The sequence below is a fragment of the Notamacropus eugenii genome, chromosome 2, assembly GCF_028372415.1.
Source record: "Notamacropus eugenii isolate mMacEug1 chromosome 2, mMacEug1.pri_v2, whole genome shotgun sequence".
NCBI lineage: Eukaryota > Metazoa > Chordata > Mammalia > Diprotodontia > Macropodidae > Notamacropus > Notamacropus eugenii.
The window spans coordinates 304,747,456-304,764,725 of NC_092873.1; the positions used below are offsets into that span (position 1 = coordinate 304,747,456).

The 17,270-nt window shown below is 38.8% G+C and overlaps 1 protein-coding gene across 5 annotated transcripts in view; it reads right to left on the reverse strand.

Moving 5' to 3' along the window:
• The window catches only part of ARNT (aryl hydrocarbon receptor nuclear translocator), a 48,878-nt gene extending 31,608 nt beyond the window's left edge, over positions 1-17,270 (reverse strand). For 4 of the 5 annotated variants that reach the window (XM_072644730.1, XM_072644727.1, XM_072644731.1 and 1 more), the window contains exons 1-3: positions 17,073-17,270; positions 2,677-2,788; positions 129-173 (exon numbers count right to left, since the gene is read on the reverse strand). In XM_072644730.1, the coding sequence (XP_072500831.1) occupies positions 129-173; positions 2,677-2,788; positions 17,073-17,097 (182 nt within the window). In that variant the 5' untranslated portion in view covers positions 17,098-17,270. Of the gene's footprint in view, positions 1-128; positions 174-2,676; positions 2,789-4,752; positions 4,813-17,072 lie in introns of those variants that run through there. The other variant, XM_072644729.1, reaches the window with a different exon arrangement.

The window sequence follows — 17,270 nt, forward strand, 5'->3', positions numbered from 1 at the left end:
GATGCTTGAGAATCTTCACAAAAAGAAAAGAAATATAATACATACAATTAAGTAGTTTCAACCCTGGATATGGGATCTAAAGTCATTTTTAATTCAAAAGTCTAGGAAATGGAGAAAAAAATTCTTACCTCAAAAATTTACTGTTTCCTTCTCCATCATCATCAAAATCAAGCCTGGAAAATGCCAAAAATAAAATGTTAAAGACAGCTCATTAACAAAATAATTCCTTACCCACCTGTAATCTTACTCACACAGAAGTAGGTGTCTAAGAATGAAAAGAAAAGCGACACAGGAAAACTATAACAGAGCAGCTTTACTCTTCCTCTTTGGGTCAAAACAAATGGAGATGAACTTAGGGAAAGAACAACTATTTCACTGTACTTGCATTAGGTGAGTGACTGACTTTTAAAATGGTGTCTCCAAAGACTGGTTTTGCTGAAACCTCAACTAGAAATTCAGGGATGATGTATCATGAAGAGTTTACGATAATACTGTACTTTCTGACACAGGGCTTCAGTAAGTACCACAAAAGCTCCTGTGAAGCACTAGTCCTTGACATATTGCCACAATGTACAGAATATCCACCGCTTGCTTTTCTGAAACATTTATCCTATCCCTAACACCTAGAATAAACAAGAGGATAATTACCTTGAGAGTACGTTATGTAGAACTGAAGAAGGGTTGTTATGCTATATTACTAAAAATGAGAAACAGAATCAAACTCAGTCTCCTGTCTAATTTCTAGGTTGATTCTAACTTTAAAATATCATTAAATCTGAAGAGGGGTTGTTGTTTTACTTCAGTTCAAAGGGAAGATGTTGATATTTTTAAAAAATAGTTCAAGATAGCTTAAGGGAAGATAGGTGAAAAGCAATTTACTGTTATAATGCCCATTATAAACTATGTTTCAAAGAATGAAATCGGTTATTTTGACTGACTACAATGTAAAACCAACAACATAGCAATAAGTTATGGAAGAAATAGTCTGACATTATCAGACTTGCAATTTGGGGAAATCACTTTGGCAGATGAATGGAGGATGAATTGGAGTGAAGAGAGATTTAAGGCAGGCACACCCACCAGCAGGCTACTGCAGTGGTCTAGATGGGAGTAGATGGACCAGGGTGAGACGAGAGACTGTGGATGTGGAACACTACATATATTTTAGGACATATATTTTACATTGGCTAGTTTTGCTGAACTTGTTTTTTTTCCCCTCTATATTTTTTATTCTTTGTTATAACAAATGATTTTCTAGGTGGGGAAGGGAAAGGAATATACTGGGAAATGAAGATGATATAAAAACAAAAGATATGAATAAATATAGTTTTTAAAAACAAAATCAAAATGGTTTTATAAATATAGCATAGAGATCACTGAAGGGCATAAGGGCAACCAGCCCTTATGTAAAACTTCCTGTGTGAGGAAAAAGATAAAGAACTATACCCAGTCATATACACAGCAAGGTATCCTGAAGAGAAAGGAGGCAACTCGTGTCAAGCAATTCAACCCAGTGCTACCACCCTGACCACCACTTCCCCTAACACCCAGATGGAGAAAGCCCAGGATCCTGACCCATAAGCCCAGCCTTCATAGCACTGTCCAAGGCAATAGTTCCTGTGGATAAGGAGTCAGCCATGACCACCAGTTGCTGACCCACTGCCACTGACAGGAAAGATATGTCTGCCTTGCTGAAGCAGCAAGGCACCCTGAGGGAAAGGGAGGAGGCAACATGTGCGCTAAGCCAAGTCAAACCACCACCACCTCTACTATGACCTGATGAAGTCAAGTCCTTGGATCCTGAGAGCTTGAGGAACAGCAGCAGCTTAGGATCCCAGTCTTGCCTCCAGCAAAAGTCTTGCAACCATGGTCAGGAGGTAAAAGGCCCACCTTCGTTGCCATCACCAACACTGTTAACCAACTACACCTGCCAGGTGGGTAAGCTCAATAACTTGAGAGTGGCAGCACCCACAGACTACCAGTCCATCCCTCTTACCCATTATCCCGGCAAGTAACCTCCATGGAGAGGTGAACCGGGAATTGCTCCTGCAGGTACTGCAATCACAGCTATTAAAAACCCAGAAGAAAGTTCTTGTCCCAAGATCTTGGCATTGTCAAAGGGTTCAGAATGAGAAACTGATGTCATTATCAATGGAAATGACTTTGAATTATTTGATTCAACCATTCTGGAAAAAATTTGGAATTATGCTAAAAAGGTGACAAGAATGTTTTGCTGTCGTGTTCTAAGGAAAGGTTACACGGTTCATCTGAAATCCTTTACATGTATTATTACCTCACCCATTAGAGCATGGCTCTTTTCTATTTGTATCTTCCACAATTAGCACACATCTCTGAACACAGTGCTTAACAAATGCTTTTCATTCATTCATCCATACCTTCAGTCCTCAGGGATCTTCTGCTATTTGCAAGATATTTTTAAAAAATAAATTCAGTACAAACCTTTAATCCCACTTCATACCAAATCTAGGGAACAGGACAGCTCAGTAGCAGAACAGTGGGGAATAGCCAGAAACAGCTGAGGAGTAACTATGATTCTGAAACTAAGCCAATTCTCTTACCAACGGATCAGGCATGAACTAAATGAACACATTCCAAAATCAGGCTTCTCAGTTTACAAGAACCCTCAACACCATCTCATTCTGTACTCTTACTCACCCTGGCCGACGCTTAATAGTTCGTTGAGTGATGGCTCCTCCACCTTGAACTCCAGGTCCTGGGTTTCCAGATACAAGAGCTGCACCCAGTGATGAAACATCTGATGCCATCTCTGTTAGAGAAAATAAAAGGTCAATTTTTTAACCCTTTTAATTATCAGTACAAATTTCAAGTGAGCTGTAAAAGTCAACTGTCAACTGGCATTTATTAGGTACCTACAATGGTTATATAAACTAATTTATTTTTCCTCCTGCAACACAGTAAAGGGAGGGTAGATTTGGTGATTCATGTTTCCAGCTCTGTTATCCCTAAAGAATCTCAGCCAAATCACTTCCCCTTTTGAGGCCCTGGGAGAAAGCCTAAGGCAATAGGAATAGCACTGGATTTAAGTCCTGGCAAAGTTTCCTCCATGTGGAATCTTGGGCAAGCTATTTCTCCTCCCTCTGCCTCAGTTTCTTCACTGGTAAAATGAGGGAGCTGCATTAGATCAAAGGTTCTTCCTCTATGTGTCACAGACCCTTTATGGCAGCAAGTCAGGTAAAGTCTGAGGACTCATTCACAGTATAATGTTTTTAAGTACAAAAAAAATAGAAAACATAGGATTATAAGGAAACCAATTAAACTGAAATACAATTATCAGGATTTTTTTTGGGTGGGGGAGGCAATAGGGATTAAGTGACTTGCCCAGGGTCATATAGCTAGTAAATATCTAAGACTGCATTTGAACTCAGATCCTCCTGATTCCAGGGCAGATACTCCATCCACTTCATCACCTAGGTGCCCCAGAATGGTTTTTTAAAAAAACAGGTTCACAGCCCTCAGGTTAAGAACTCCCAACTAAATCGCCAAAGTCTCTTCCATTAATAAACCTCCTATCCCTACTTCATGATTAATACATTTTACAATAAAAAGTGATTTTAAACATAGAGGTAACAATAACAGTCTATGTTCTTTCTGATCCTTATGATCATACATTCTGGTTGTTTTATTGTTGGTCAGTTGTTTCAGTCGTGTTCAACTCTTCATGATACCATTTGGGGTTTTCTTGGTAGAGATATTGGAGTGATTTGCCATTTCCTTCTCCAGTTCATTTAACAGATAAGGAAACTGCGGCAAACAGGGTTAAGTGACTTGCCCAGGGTTTCACAGCTAGTAAGTGTCTGAGGCCAGATATGAACTCAGGAATGTAAGTCTTCCTCACTTTAGGACCATCACTTTATCCAATGTTCCACCTAGCTGCCCATACATTCTGGTACAAACATACATTTTGTTTTTCGTATTAGCCAGTCTGAAAAAAAAAAACTCACCAATTTCTCACATTTAGATTGTCTTCACTTTTACTTAAAGTCTCAGTTTGAAACAAGCACCTCCTGACTTCAGCCCTTTCCTCTCTTGCACCTTATAACAAGGTACATTCTTGCAGGCCCCTTATCAGGGAGTTCTTCCCAGAACAAGGGCCCCAGACCTGCTACTCCTCCTTCTCTGGACTTAGCCACATGTCTCAGCCCAAGAGCTTCCTCTTCAGCTTTTCAGTTTTCATGCACTATCTTCTCCCATTAAGAACTGGAGTTGCTTGTGGAAAGGGGTTATCTTTCTTTTTGCTTATATTTGTATCCCCAGCACTTAGCACAGTGGCTGGCACACAGGAGCTGCTTAATAAATGCTTGTTCACTTTTTTCATAAGAGATGATCTTCTCTCTTTAAGAGTGCTAGATAAAACATTAACTGGGCTAGGTACAATGCTTAAGTCAATCAGAGAAACTAGTTGTGCATCCCAGCTGTTTCTGCCTGCGTCATTTTGGGCAAGTCACTTAACCTATATGGGCTTCAGTTTCCTCACCTAGAACATGAGACAGTTGTGGCTCTATAATACTGATTACTTTGACCATAAGTTGAAAAGTTGTCCAGCATGTCAAAGAATAGCACTACTAACACACTTAGCTAGTGTTGAAATAGTGCCTCATATAAAGAGCAGAGTTATGGTGAGAAAGGCAGCGTGAGAGAAAGGAAATGAAGAATTTTTAAAATTATGAATATGGCATACATTTATATATTATCTTAACTACAATATCTCACCTAATCCTCAAAATCTGGTGAGGCAGGCTGCTCAAGTATTGTCATCTCCATTTTGATGAGGATACTGAGGTTAAAAGTTATTCAAAGTCCCACAGCTGGAAAGGAGAGGAGTTGGGCCTCAAACTGGGTCATCCGATAGATTCCCTGGCATTCACTCTTTCCACTAACTGGCTCTTAGCCAATTTAACCTGCTTTTTAAAAAATCAATATTTTCTTGGAAAGATCCCGCTTTAAATTAAATTACTGCCAAATTCAATTTGTTTTCTTAAATAAGAAGGAGGAATAAAATTCAAAATGAGTAAGAAATTAAAAATACAAGACTGAAGCAGACAAATATTAAAGGTGCTGTGCCAACATAAACAGCTAATTAAAGAATCAGTTATCCAAATTTTCTAAACTATAATTCACCACTTAGGCTGGAGTTTATTTTCCTGTATGTTTTTTATCATTTCCTAAATCTACCTCTAAACTGGATTTCAAGTAAATATAAAGTATCTGCCATTCTGAGGCACAAACTGATTATCATTTATTATGGTGATGCAATTATATCAGTGGCAGGGGATAAATCCAATAATTGTAAGCTTTCTATTTTTGCTCCAACCACCAAGAAATAAGGACAAAAACAACCTGTGAGTAGCAGCTCCTCTTCTCCCCTCACCTCCCCTCCCCTCCCCTCCCCTCCCTTCCCTTACCCTCTTCTCCCCTCCTTTCCTCTGGTGTTCTGCCCAGGGGAAAGTAAAATCCAATTCCCTCTGGAGCTCATAGATTGGACAACAAGTACCCACCCACCTAGCACAGAGTGAATGTCATAACTAAATAGTAACTGTTTCTCTTTTACCCAGGAACCCTGAGTATCTTCCCCTCCCAATTTGATTTTTTTTTTTATTAAAGGGGCCATCCCTTGAGTAACCTACGCCTATTCATTGAATACGTGTATCTCACTCAAAGTGAGAATGTGACAAGACCTTAGCCTGAAATTGCATCCTTGGCCATCTTCAGTCGTCCTGATGAATATCAGGCCACTGGACACAGATGGCTCAGGAGAAGAAAGTAAGGTTGGTGACCTTGCACAGTCCTCCCTCACTCAAATCAATGTCAACTGCAAGTCATGTCATCATCTTGACATCATGGTCCTCTTCAAGAACAAAGGAAAAACACAACCACCACCACCAAACAAGCATGTGACAATACGTGGTACTCAATATATCTAGCTCCTCCTGATTATGTCCTTTTAAAAAAGCATTCATGACATACAGGTATAAAGTTTCTAAGGTTCTCTACAAGTATCTTTTACTTCTCTAATTCTTTACTTCCAAATTGTATCTTTAAAAAATATTTTTAACCATCCTTCGTGTACATCTTTGCACTGACATTACCAAGTATCAGAATTTGGGGAGTTTTTGGTAGAGACCTGTCCAGATCAGTGTGGAAAGTCCCTCTACCAAAGCAGATCAGCAATTCACCTACAATGTGTAGCCTCAGAACAGGGTATTGAGTATTAAGTGACTTACCCTGGATAACACAGCTAACATACGTCAAAGGCAGAATCTGAACTCATGTTCGAAGTTCCTGGCACCTCCAAGGTAAGAGACCACACTGCCCCTCATCAAAAGTAGAGGCTCATTTAATTTGGAGGGTATTATCCAGGCTGCCTCCTCATCTTCTGCAACCAAGGCTGGTGTATAAGGTGCAATTACATGCATGGTAGTCTTTTTTCTTTTTAATATGTTTAGTATTTTATTTTCCCCAATTACATGTAAAAAATTTTTAACATCCGTTTTTAAAACTTGGAGTTCCAAAGTTCTCCCCAAATTAGTCCATCCTCCACAACGCCGCCAGTGATTTTCTTTAAACACAAATCTGACCAAGTCACTTCCCTACTCACCTCCCCTGGTACCCTACTGCCTCTAGTGTCAAATATAAACTGTTTAGAATGACTTACATGGAAATGTGTTTTGCATGACTATACATGTATAACCCAAGTCAAATTGCTTGCCTTCTCAAATGGGAGTGGGGGTGAGGGAGGGAGAGAGGGGAGAGAATTTGGAGCTCAAGATTTGAAGGGAGAAAAAAGAATGTTAAAATTATTTTTACATGTAATTGGGAAAAAAATAAAACATTAAATGAGACTAAGAAAAAGAAAAGAAACTCCTGTTAAAGGGTACCACAACCTTGCCACAACCTATCTTTTCAGTTTTATTGAACATTATTTCCCCTCTTAATCTGAAATACAGCTAAAGTGGACTTTTTTTCTATTCCTCATTGCCTGGAATGAACGTCCTCCTTGCCTGCCCCTCAAAAAATCCCTCTTCCGACAAGAGGTAGCTCAAACCCCACCTTCTCCATAAAGCCTTTCCTAATTCCCTCAACTACTCATGCCTTTCTCTACCTTATGTTATCTCATATTTAACTACTTTGTAGCTATTTGTATTTATTTTATATAGTCTTGCAGAGGTGGTTTTATTTATTGTATTTTAGATGCCCAGCACTAGCATGGTATTAGACATGTAGCAGGCACTTAGTAAATGACTGACTGAATGAAAAACGATGAGGTCTCCATACTTAGCTGGTGTGATCCTGAAAGCAGGTATACCCTGCTACTTTCTAGTCTTATAGCTGGAGGAGGTAGGGGGGAAAGGCCAAAAGAATCTCATAATTGCAAAATTGGTTTGAGTAAGCAGTATGGAATCTTCTATTAAAAACAGATTTATTCCACTTATACTGAATAAACCTCTTTTCCTAATTAGTCTCACTTGCACAGAATGGAACATTGGACTCATGTTATATAAAAGGACTTTTATAGCAAAGCATTAGGAAAGAATGTCTCAAGAAGAGAAAAATCAGAAAAGCTACAACTCATAAAGGGCTAGAATTTGAGTCAGGAAGACGGGAGTTCAAATCCTACTTCTAACACTAGCAATACAAGTTATCTAACTTCTCTGAAATCATCTCTAAAATGAGAATGATAACTGTAATATCTGATTTGCAGAGCTGTTGTGAAGATAGAGGATAAAACATTTAAAACATTCAGTGAACTTTAAAACACTATCTAAATGTCAGCTATTATCATCATTGCAATGAACTATCCTTACATACTTTTCATTATTCCAAAATTGAGAAGAGCTTTTCAGGTTGTACTTACAAGCCTTACCTTTCCGTTTTACTTTTTTAAATGTTAATTAATTAATTAGCATCAGCCCAACGACTACTGAATACCAATCTCATACCAGAACACTAAATTGATATGGAAAATTTTGCTGCTACATTGTCAATCAAATGTCTCTCATTTGGCACATGATAAGCAGCAGCAGCAGCAAAGAGGTTATAAATTAGATTCCATAACAAATTTATTAAATTCTTTCCCTGAATCCCATCTAAATCACTATTTACTAATTCCCAGGAACTATATGCACCTTTATGTCCCCAAATAATTATAGGAAAGCTGGCAATTGTGACTTCCATATTTTCAACTACTGTATTGATTAATAAAGAGATGCTACCTCATACTCCTCTTAGCATTACCAGGGAATATTTACTGGAGTGACCACAACATTTTAGGCAGGATTCTTGAGAACAAAGATTATGAAGACAATACAAACAAAACTACAAGAATCAATAAATGAGACTACATGAAAACACTCCTGAACTCAGATTAAATCTGCAGTGGTCCTAAAGAACAGATGATGAAACACATTTCCCAGTTCTCTGTAAAGAGATTGGAATGGTGCTTATATTCTCAACATGTGGTTTTTATTTCATGGAAGGGTTTAATGGGGAATGGGGAAAGGGGAGAAACTAGAACAAGAAATGATCTTTAAAAAGTAAAAGACATCTACAGAATATTTTTTTCCACACAAATTTCTAGACAGAATATTGAGCTCAATTATATCCCTAAACTGTAAAATCTAGGTAAAATCATGGAGAAAGTACCTTCCCTTAATTTTTGTATTTTTCTTTCCATATAAATTAATAACTCTGTATATAGGTCTCTGCTTGGCACCTGACAACTACCTGACATACTACCTTCCCCCTCAAGTGAGAATTCAGTGGAAGAAGGGTGGATATAAAGTACTTCACCCTATTCAGAAAGCTGACTCTTTGACCACTAATCTTAGAAGTAACCTCATGAAAGAAACTTCACAAAATCATAGAATCTCAGAAATGGAAAGGCCCTCAGAGGTCCCCTAGTCCAGTGTGTACAAGAATCACAGTTCTAATGTTTACAGGTAGAAAATCATAGATTTTTTTTTCACAGACCAGAACCAAAATAATATCTGTTAATTCTCATCTATCAGAATCTCATGTATTTTAAAACTACCTACTTCTGCTTAAGTTCTATGAGCATAAAAAGTGTATGATTTAAGGTCTACAAATCTGATTTCATGGAAAAACATACAGATTTAAGACATCTTCCTCCATATGTCCATCTATCAGCATATTGCTTGGGTTTAAAAGGAAGCAAACAAAGAAGGGAATGCTTAAATTAAGGAAAAGCTGCTTCAAAGTTTGAAACCTTATTATAACACTTCCCTTTCCCTTACTCACTCATATCTAATCAGTTACCAGTTCTTGTGGATTCTACCTCCACATATTTCCATTTATCTCCTCCTCTCCATTCACATGGCCACCATGCTAGGGCAAGCCCTCAACAAATTCAATCTGGCCTATTCCAAGAATCTCCCAATTGATCCCACTGTTCCCTTACACAAATGCCAAACTAGTCTTCTCTAGGGCATAGATATGACAATACCTTTCTGTGCTCAATGGCTTCAATAGCCTCTTACTACTTCCAGGATAAAATACAAACTCCTCAGCCTGGCTTTTACAGCCCTCCGAAATCTGGCTCCACCCTCTCTTTCCAGCCTTATTACCAACATTACTATCATTTATGCTTTCTAGTTCCAGCCAAACTGGACTACTGGGTGTTCCCTGACATTCCAGTTCCTGCCATCATGCATCTGTACAAGCTGTGTCTCTTATACTTGAAATGCACTTTCTCCTCACTCTGCCTCTGATCTTTCATCAAGGTTCAATTCAGGTATCATCCCCTACTCTATGAAGACCTCCTTCTATTAATTTGTGTCCCCCAGGAGTATGGAAGGGCTTCAAGATTAAAGGTTGATTTAGTTTTTGTATTCTTATCTACAGCACTTTAATCATTTTTGTTGTTTTTCTTTGTTAGAAGAGGGGAAGAAGAGGTCCAACTGGGGAGAGATGTTTTCTAAAAATGACTATGACACAAAACAAAAAGAAATCAATAAAACTAAAAAACTTTTAAAAGTCTGTTGAACTGAAAAGAACCTGCAGAACTAGCATCTCATGTATTTTAAAACTACCTACTTCTGCTTAAGTTCTATGAGCATAAAAAGTGTATGATTTAAGGTCTACAAATCTGATTTCATGGAAAAACATACAGATTTGAGACATCTTCCTTCATATGTCCAGGCTTTTGACCACACTTTAACTACTGAATTATCATATAACATGCTCTAAAAAGCTTTAGCTACTGAAGATATCAATGTTGAAATATCTTCATTATTCACTGGCTCCACAGACATTAAGACAGATATGCTGAAGAATGGTCTCCCAAATAGAACAGAAAACAAGATTATGTATAGTGCACAAATTTGCTATCACTAAGAAGAGTAAACAAAGGTAACAAGTAAGAAGTTGAGCAAATGGTGACTTTTCAAGGTTGAAAACACTAAAATGGTTTTAGTTTTTAAGGTTCTAAAACCTAAAAGGTGTGGAATAATTTGAAGGGAAAGTACTTTTCCAAATATCACCTTCAGAAACAGAGAAGATTTACATCCCCTTCCAGTTCTGCATCTACAATAAAACTGTAGCCTACAGCACAAAATAGGTCTTCACTGATGCAAACCAGAACTCAGAGAGGACAAATCCACCCTGTGTACAATCTAGTTCACAAGGGTTGTCTTGAATGCCAGAATCTAAATCAAATACCTGGCCCTCTTCCAATCAGTTCCTTTCCTCCATGTAATTTCTTCTGTACTATTACATCATAAATCATATATCCAAATAAACAAGTGATTTTCAATTATTTTTTTCAATCCACAGACCACCCAAAAGGAACAAAAGACTTCATGGAACACCTAACCCCTACTTTCCAGAGCACAAAAAAAAGAAATAAAAAATTAAAAACTTATAATTAATAGAAAAATGATTAATTCATACCAGAAATACAACTATAGATATTTCAGTATTAGAAATGTTATCATAACTCAACTTACATACACTCACACACACACACATATATATATATCAGCTTAATATTTGCAAAAGAGCTTTACGTCTATTATCTCTTTGATCCTTACAACAACATTCCTGTGAACTAAGTGCTGCAGGTATTACTATCCACATTTTACAATAAGGAAACTTATTGTCAAGGAGTCTCAAGGAGGTCTGCTGATTTGCCCTTGCTTACAAAGCTGTCAGAGGCAAGATTCAAAACAAGGTCTCAACTTCAAATCTAGAGCTTTTTCCAGTACTCTATCCTCAAATTGTCTTCCAAAAACAATAAGCAACATGTCTCATTTTATTAACTCTTTAGTAGACACCATAACACCTATACTCTTCCTCTCTCCCCACCACCTTTCCTATTACAGTAGAGAGCAAAATCATCCTCCCAGTCCCCCAGGCTTACAGTCATCCTGGACCCATCACTATCTCTTACTTACCACACTCAAGCTGTTGTCAACACTTGCCTATTTCACCTTTGCACGACCTCTCTAATACTCCTCCCTTTCTCCTCTGACACTGCCAATCCCCTGGTACAAGACCCTCATCATCTCATACCTGGACTGCTGAAATAGCCTGCAGGTGAGTCTGTCTGCCTCAAGTCTCTTCCCACTCCAATCCATCCTCCATTCAGTCACTAAAGTGATTTTCCTAAAGCACAGGCCTGATCATGTCACTACCCAACTCAAACTCCACTGGCTCCCTATCACCTCCAGGAGCAAACATAAAATGCTCTGGCATTCAAAGACCTTTAGCACCGAGTCCCCTCATACCTTTCCAGTCTTCTTATACCTTGCTTCCCAAGGTACTTTTTGATTAGGGGACACTGGTCTCCTGGCTGTTCCACAAACAAAACAATCCATCACTCTCCACTCTGAGCTTTTCTCTAGTTTCCCATTCCCTCCCCCACCCCCACCCCATTCCTGGAATGCTCTCCCTCCTCTGCTTCAACTACTGACCTCTCTGGATTCCTTCAAGTCCTAAATAAGAGCCTGCTTCTACAGGAAGCCTTCCACAACCTCTCAATTCCACTACCTTCCTTCTGTTAAATATTTCCTATTCATTCTGTAGATAGTTTGTTTTTATGTTTGTGGGCATGCTGTCTTCTCCTTCTCCAGACTGTAAGCTCCTTGAGGGTAGGGCATGTTTGTTGCTTTTTTTCTTCTTGTATTCCCCCAACACTCAGCACAATGACTGGCTAAACCTAAGCACTTTACAAATATTATCTCATTTGATCCTCACGACCTCCCTGGCAGGTAGGTGCCCCATTTTAGAGTTGAGAAAGACAGGCAAACAGAGGTTAAGTGACTTGCCCAGAGTCCCACAACTAATATGAGTTTGAGGCAGGATTTGAACTCAGGTCTTCCTGAGTCCAAGCCCAGTATTCTATCCCCATGCCTCTTAACTGCCTCAAAAAAAAATGACATTTTTACCAAAACAGGTAACATTATATTCCTGCTTTGTCCTTTTAGTACATAAATTTGAAACTAAAAGGATCTTAGACATAAAGTAGTAATACGTCTACTATCCTCTCATTTCAAAGATGAGGAAAATGAGGCCCACAGTGGTTAAGTGACTTACCCAAGGTCATAAGCATAGCAAGCAGCAGGGCTAGGATTTGAATTCTAGTCTTCTAACATTAAATACAGTGCCTTTTCCCTTCTGCCTACTTATCTTTCAGAGGTACAGGCTAACAAGTTTTACTACTGATGCATCTACCTTAATATTACTAAAATACTGTTCAATATTTTTGTTATAAGAGATCTTGAACTGATTCTCTAAATATGACTTTCTAAGACATGCAAGATTAATTTATTTTACTCCCTTCAAGAAACTTCTTCTGATCTCATCTGTAGTCAGTACTGTTGTTTAATTAAATTACGGATTTTCAATGTGATTTGGAAATCACAGGTGACCCTCAAGGAATCCACCAACCTGTCTCCCCTAGCATTCAACTCAACAACAAGTTTTCAGTGATTGCTGATTCCCTTTTCCTTCCACAAGAAAATAATCGCTGGGTTTCCCCATTTGAAAAAAAGAACAATTATCTTTCTTGACAATTAGTTTGGTGTAGTGAAGAAAGTCATAGACAAGGAATAAAAAAGAAGGGAGTTAAAATTCCACCTGATGTGGCATATGATCCTAGGCAAGTCACTTACCTGTTGTCTCAACCTCAGTTTCATTTGTAAACTAAAAGGACCTGTCTCAAGATTGATAAAAGAATAAAAAATACATTTAAAGCACTCCTGCAAACCCTACAGTGTTACTCAAATGTTAGCTATATTTACTTTACATTGAGCACATAAAACATAGCAAAAAATTATAATGACATAAGTACCTATGACGTTCTCATTTTGAGGAGTTTTAAGCAGAAAAGAACTAAAGGAAAATAAATTTTCTGGGAAATTTACAGGGCATTCCAAAAGTCTTACTGTGGTTTTAAATTTTAATAGCTTGAAGGCCCTTTGGGACACTCTGTATATATGCATGAAGCATGGCAGGCAGGATGGCCCAGTGGATGAAAAACTGGCCTTGGGAGTCAAGAAGCGTTGGCTCAAGTTCCTCCTCTATACATATTCACTGTATAACAATGAGAAAGCCACTTAACCTCTCAGTATCCATTAGCAACTCCCTAAAACTACAAATTATACACCAGAGTTGTCCACTGGGACACGGAAGAGCCTGCATTAATGACATCACAGAGCTGGACAAAAAAATTGTATTTTATATATATAATATATTATATGTAATATATTATATATATATATATCAACACACACATGTGCATATACATTTGAGTCATTTATCCCTTTTTTAATTCTTTCAATGCAAGGTTTTTGGTACTGATTAGCACTAAGAAATAATTATGCAAATATATGCATTACACATTTTTAAAGACTGACAATTATTCCTATGCAAAAAAAGAACTCACAAAAATATAATGCAATCAATCATTCGTAAGAATTATTCACTTTTTTAACTTCTAAATTTCTTTTCTGCATTGACAGAGGCAATCAAAGAACAAATGAATCTGTTCAAATAAATGCTACCCTTGCCTTACAGGTTTCAGCTAATATTAATTAGCTCATCAAAATGTGATCATGAGTTTTGTTGGTGTACACACACACACATACACACACAACTTTATTCTCACACTGAAGAAAAATTCAATTCTGAGAACCTGTTTGCCTAGGCTACCATTAAATAATAGCAAATATTTTGCAACGTGGCTGACTGATATTATATTACCTTTTGCAAGGTGATCAGTTCAAAAATTTATTTATATTTGCTCCATGGTTAAAAAATGTCATTTTACTACAAGGTAAGAGTTATAATAACAAGCACCTTTCCAGATTAATTTCATCTCTCAGAATTTCCTGCAATATAATTTCAGGCATTATCTCTCAAACTGTCTCCCTCTCCCTGAAAAAAAGTTTTAATAAGAAACATAATGAACATTGAGGGGGACAGTAGGCAGGAACTGAATATTTTTCTAACATCCATTGTTCCAGAAACAGTGTAGAAAAACTAGTAAGAAGTATTCACGATGACTGAAATTAGATGTTATCAAATTCTTGCTATTGTAAAATGATAATTTTTTTCCAGGAGTTCAATTTAAATTTCCACCTACACTGGATAATTCAGAGAGATTCCTTTTAATACAAAAACTAACACAAGAAAATCAATATGCCTAACTACCTTGCTTTCTAGAAATGCTACTCCTTTAAAAAGAAACTGACCAAAAAGCTAGAGTGACAAATCTAAGCGACAGGGAAATGCTTAGGCAGCATTTTCAGTTTGAATCCAGAGGTCACCAAAGGAAAGCAACCCCTTTTAAACCTTTTGACCTTTTCTTGGGGTTTCAGCTCTATTTATTGCCAAGAAGAAAAAGGAGAAGAATCTTTTTCTAAAATCCCATCAGAACCCTACAGAGGATCATTTCATCCCTTCATCTCCATGCAAAATTACATTTAGAATTATAGAATCACTAAGTTTTAGAACTTAGAAGGAATTTTTAAAAAATTTTCTAGTCCATCTATTTTTTAAAATAATCTGAACTAAGTCATTTTACAGAAGAAAATGAGGCAGAAAAAGACTAACCAGTGGCACAGATAAAATAAGAAGTTTCTCAGTTTACTGCAATAATAATTATCATAATAGTGATAGCTAGCATTTATATAGTTATTACTGCAAAGTGCTTCATATACTATCTCATTTAATTCTCATAACAACCCTGTGAGGTAGGTGCTTATTATTCCCATTTTACAGATGAGGAAAATGAAGCAGAAGTTAAGTGACTTGCCCAAGGTCACATAGCTAGCCTCCGAGGCAACATTTGAACTCAGGTCTTCCTGATTCAAGGTCTAGGACTCGATACCAAATATGTCAACAAACACTTAGCAAATCCTTAATATATCCATGCTAGATCTCTTGCATATCTGTTGAGTTGGTTCTTTTGAAAAGAAATCCCCACCTAGATTACCCAACATGTAAACAAAATTCTGAAAGACAGGAAACCAACCTAACCTAGCCCTAATAAGATTTGAATTTAAGCTTCTGAAAGCTTTATTCTGAATCACAGTCCTAACTATGTCGAAACATATACACGTGCCTACAGTACCTGGGGACACAAGTCTCTTGAAAGTCAAACCCAAGTTTGAAAGTAGGGTCCAGGTAAGTCTCCTGATCATCTATTTTTCTATAAAATTTAAATACCTAATTTATTATTTTTTATTTATTAAATACCTATTCCTCTCTAAATTTTAAAAATACAGGGTGTCCCAAAAGTCTTAGTGAAGTTTGAAGTTAAAACTTTAATAGTTTAAATAGCTCCAAACTGTACCAAAACTTTTGGATACCAGGGAGAGAGACACTACATAACTATATATACATATATATACACACACATATACTAAATATAGAAATCTACTTATATAGTACATATATACACACAATTCTATATACATGTACATACTATGTATATACCATCCACGTACTTGCATATAGTATGAATATATACTAAATGTGTGCCCATATATGCATATTCACAGTATTACATATATATATACTATGTCTATACTATCCATGTGCGTCTACAGTGTGTATATATACATACATATATACACACACATATGGGTATATGTATACATATATACTAAAATACACAATAGTATATACACTATAAGAGGCAGCTAGGTGGCTCAGTGAATAGGATGCTGAGCCTGGAATCAGGAAGACCTCAGATAATTACTAGCAGTATGACCTTGGGCAAGTCACTTAACCTCTGTCAGCCTTGATCCACAGGAGAAGTATCCAGTATCTTTGCTAAGAAAACCCCAGGGACAATACGGTCCACGTTGGACACGACTTAACAACAATACATACTACACAGTATACTACATGCATACACATATACTACAGACACACATACACTACGTACATACTATCCGATGCTTACATATAGTGTGTGACCACCATACATAATATATACGAGTGTATGTACAATATGGCATACGCACATACATACGTCTATGTTTGTATGCAGGATTATATAGTAAATTGTACGTATAAACTAAGTCACACACACCCACAGCTGGGAAGACACAAAGCCCCGATCTGAGTAGCAGTCCCCAGTGTCGTGAACTCCGCCTCTCATTCCTCGGAACCTACAGCCCACGACACCTCCCATACCGAACCAACCCCCAGAACCAACCAAGCCCCCTCGGTCCCCGGAGCGCAGGGGGTCCGGAGAGGAGGACCTCCGGGCCGCAGACCCCGCGCCCACCACGCAGACTCTTCGGACCGGAATCGTCCCCCGCCCCGGCGCCGCCCCTCCCTCTCCAGCCTTTCTCTGCCTCCTCAGACCCCGCCCCAGACCCCAGGCTCCCCCTCCTCTTGGGCGGCCGCCCCCCGGCCCCCGGCCCCTCGGGACGCCCGCGCCTCCCGGTGCACGGACGCCGGCCCCTTGGGCCCAGGCCGCCCCCCGCCCCAGTCCCGCCCGCCTCTCCCCCTTCCCGAGCCCCTCCCCCTCCTCCCCCCAGCCCGGTCTGCAGGCTCCTCACCAGGATTTGCAGCCGTCGCCGCCATGGCCCCCGCTGCCGCGCCCCCCAGCGGGAGGAGTCGCCGCCGCCGCCGCCACCGTGGCCGCCTCGAGACCGGGAGGGGCGGGGGCGGGGGAGGGGAAAGTCACTGTCCCGAGCCGCCGCCGCCGAGCAGCCCCGCGGAGCCCAAGATGGCGGGCGCCCCGGACCCTCCCTGAC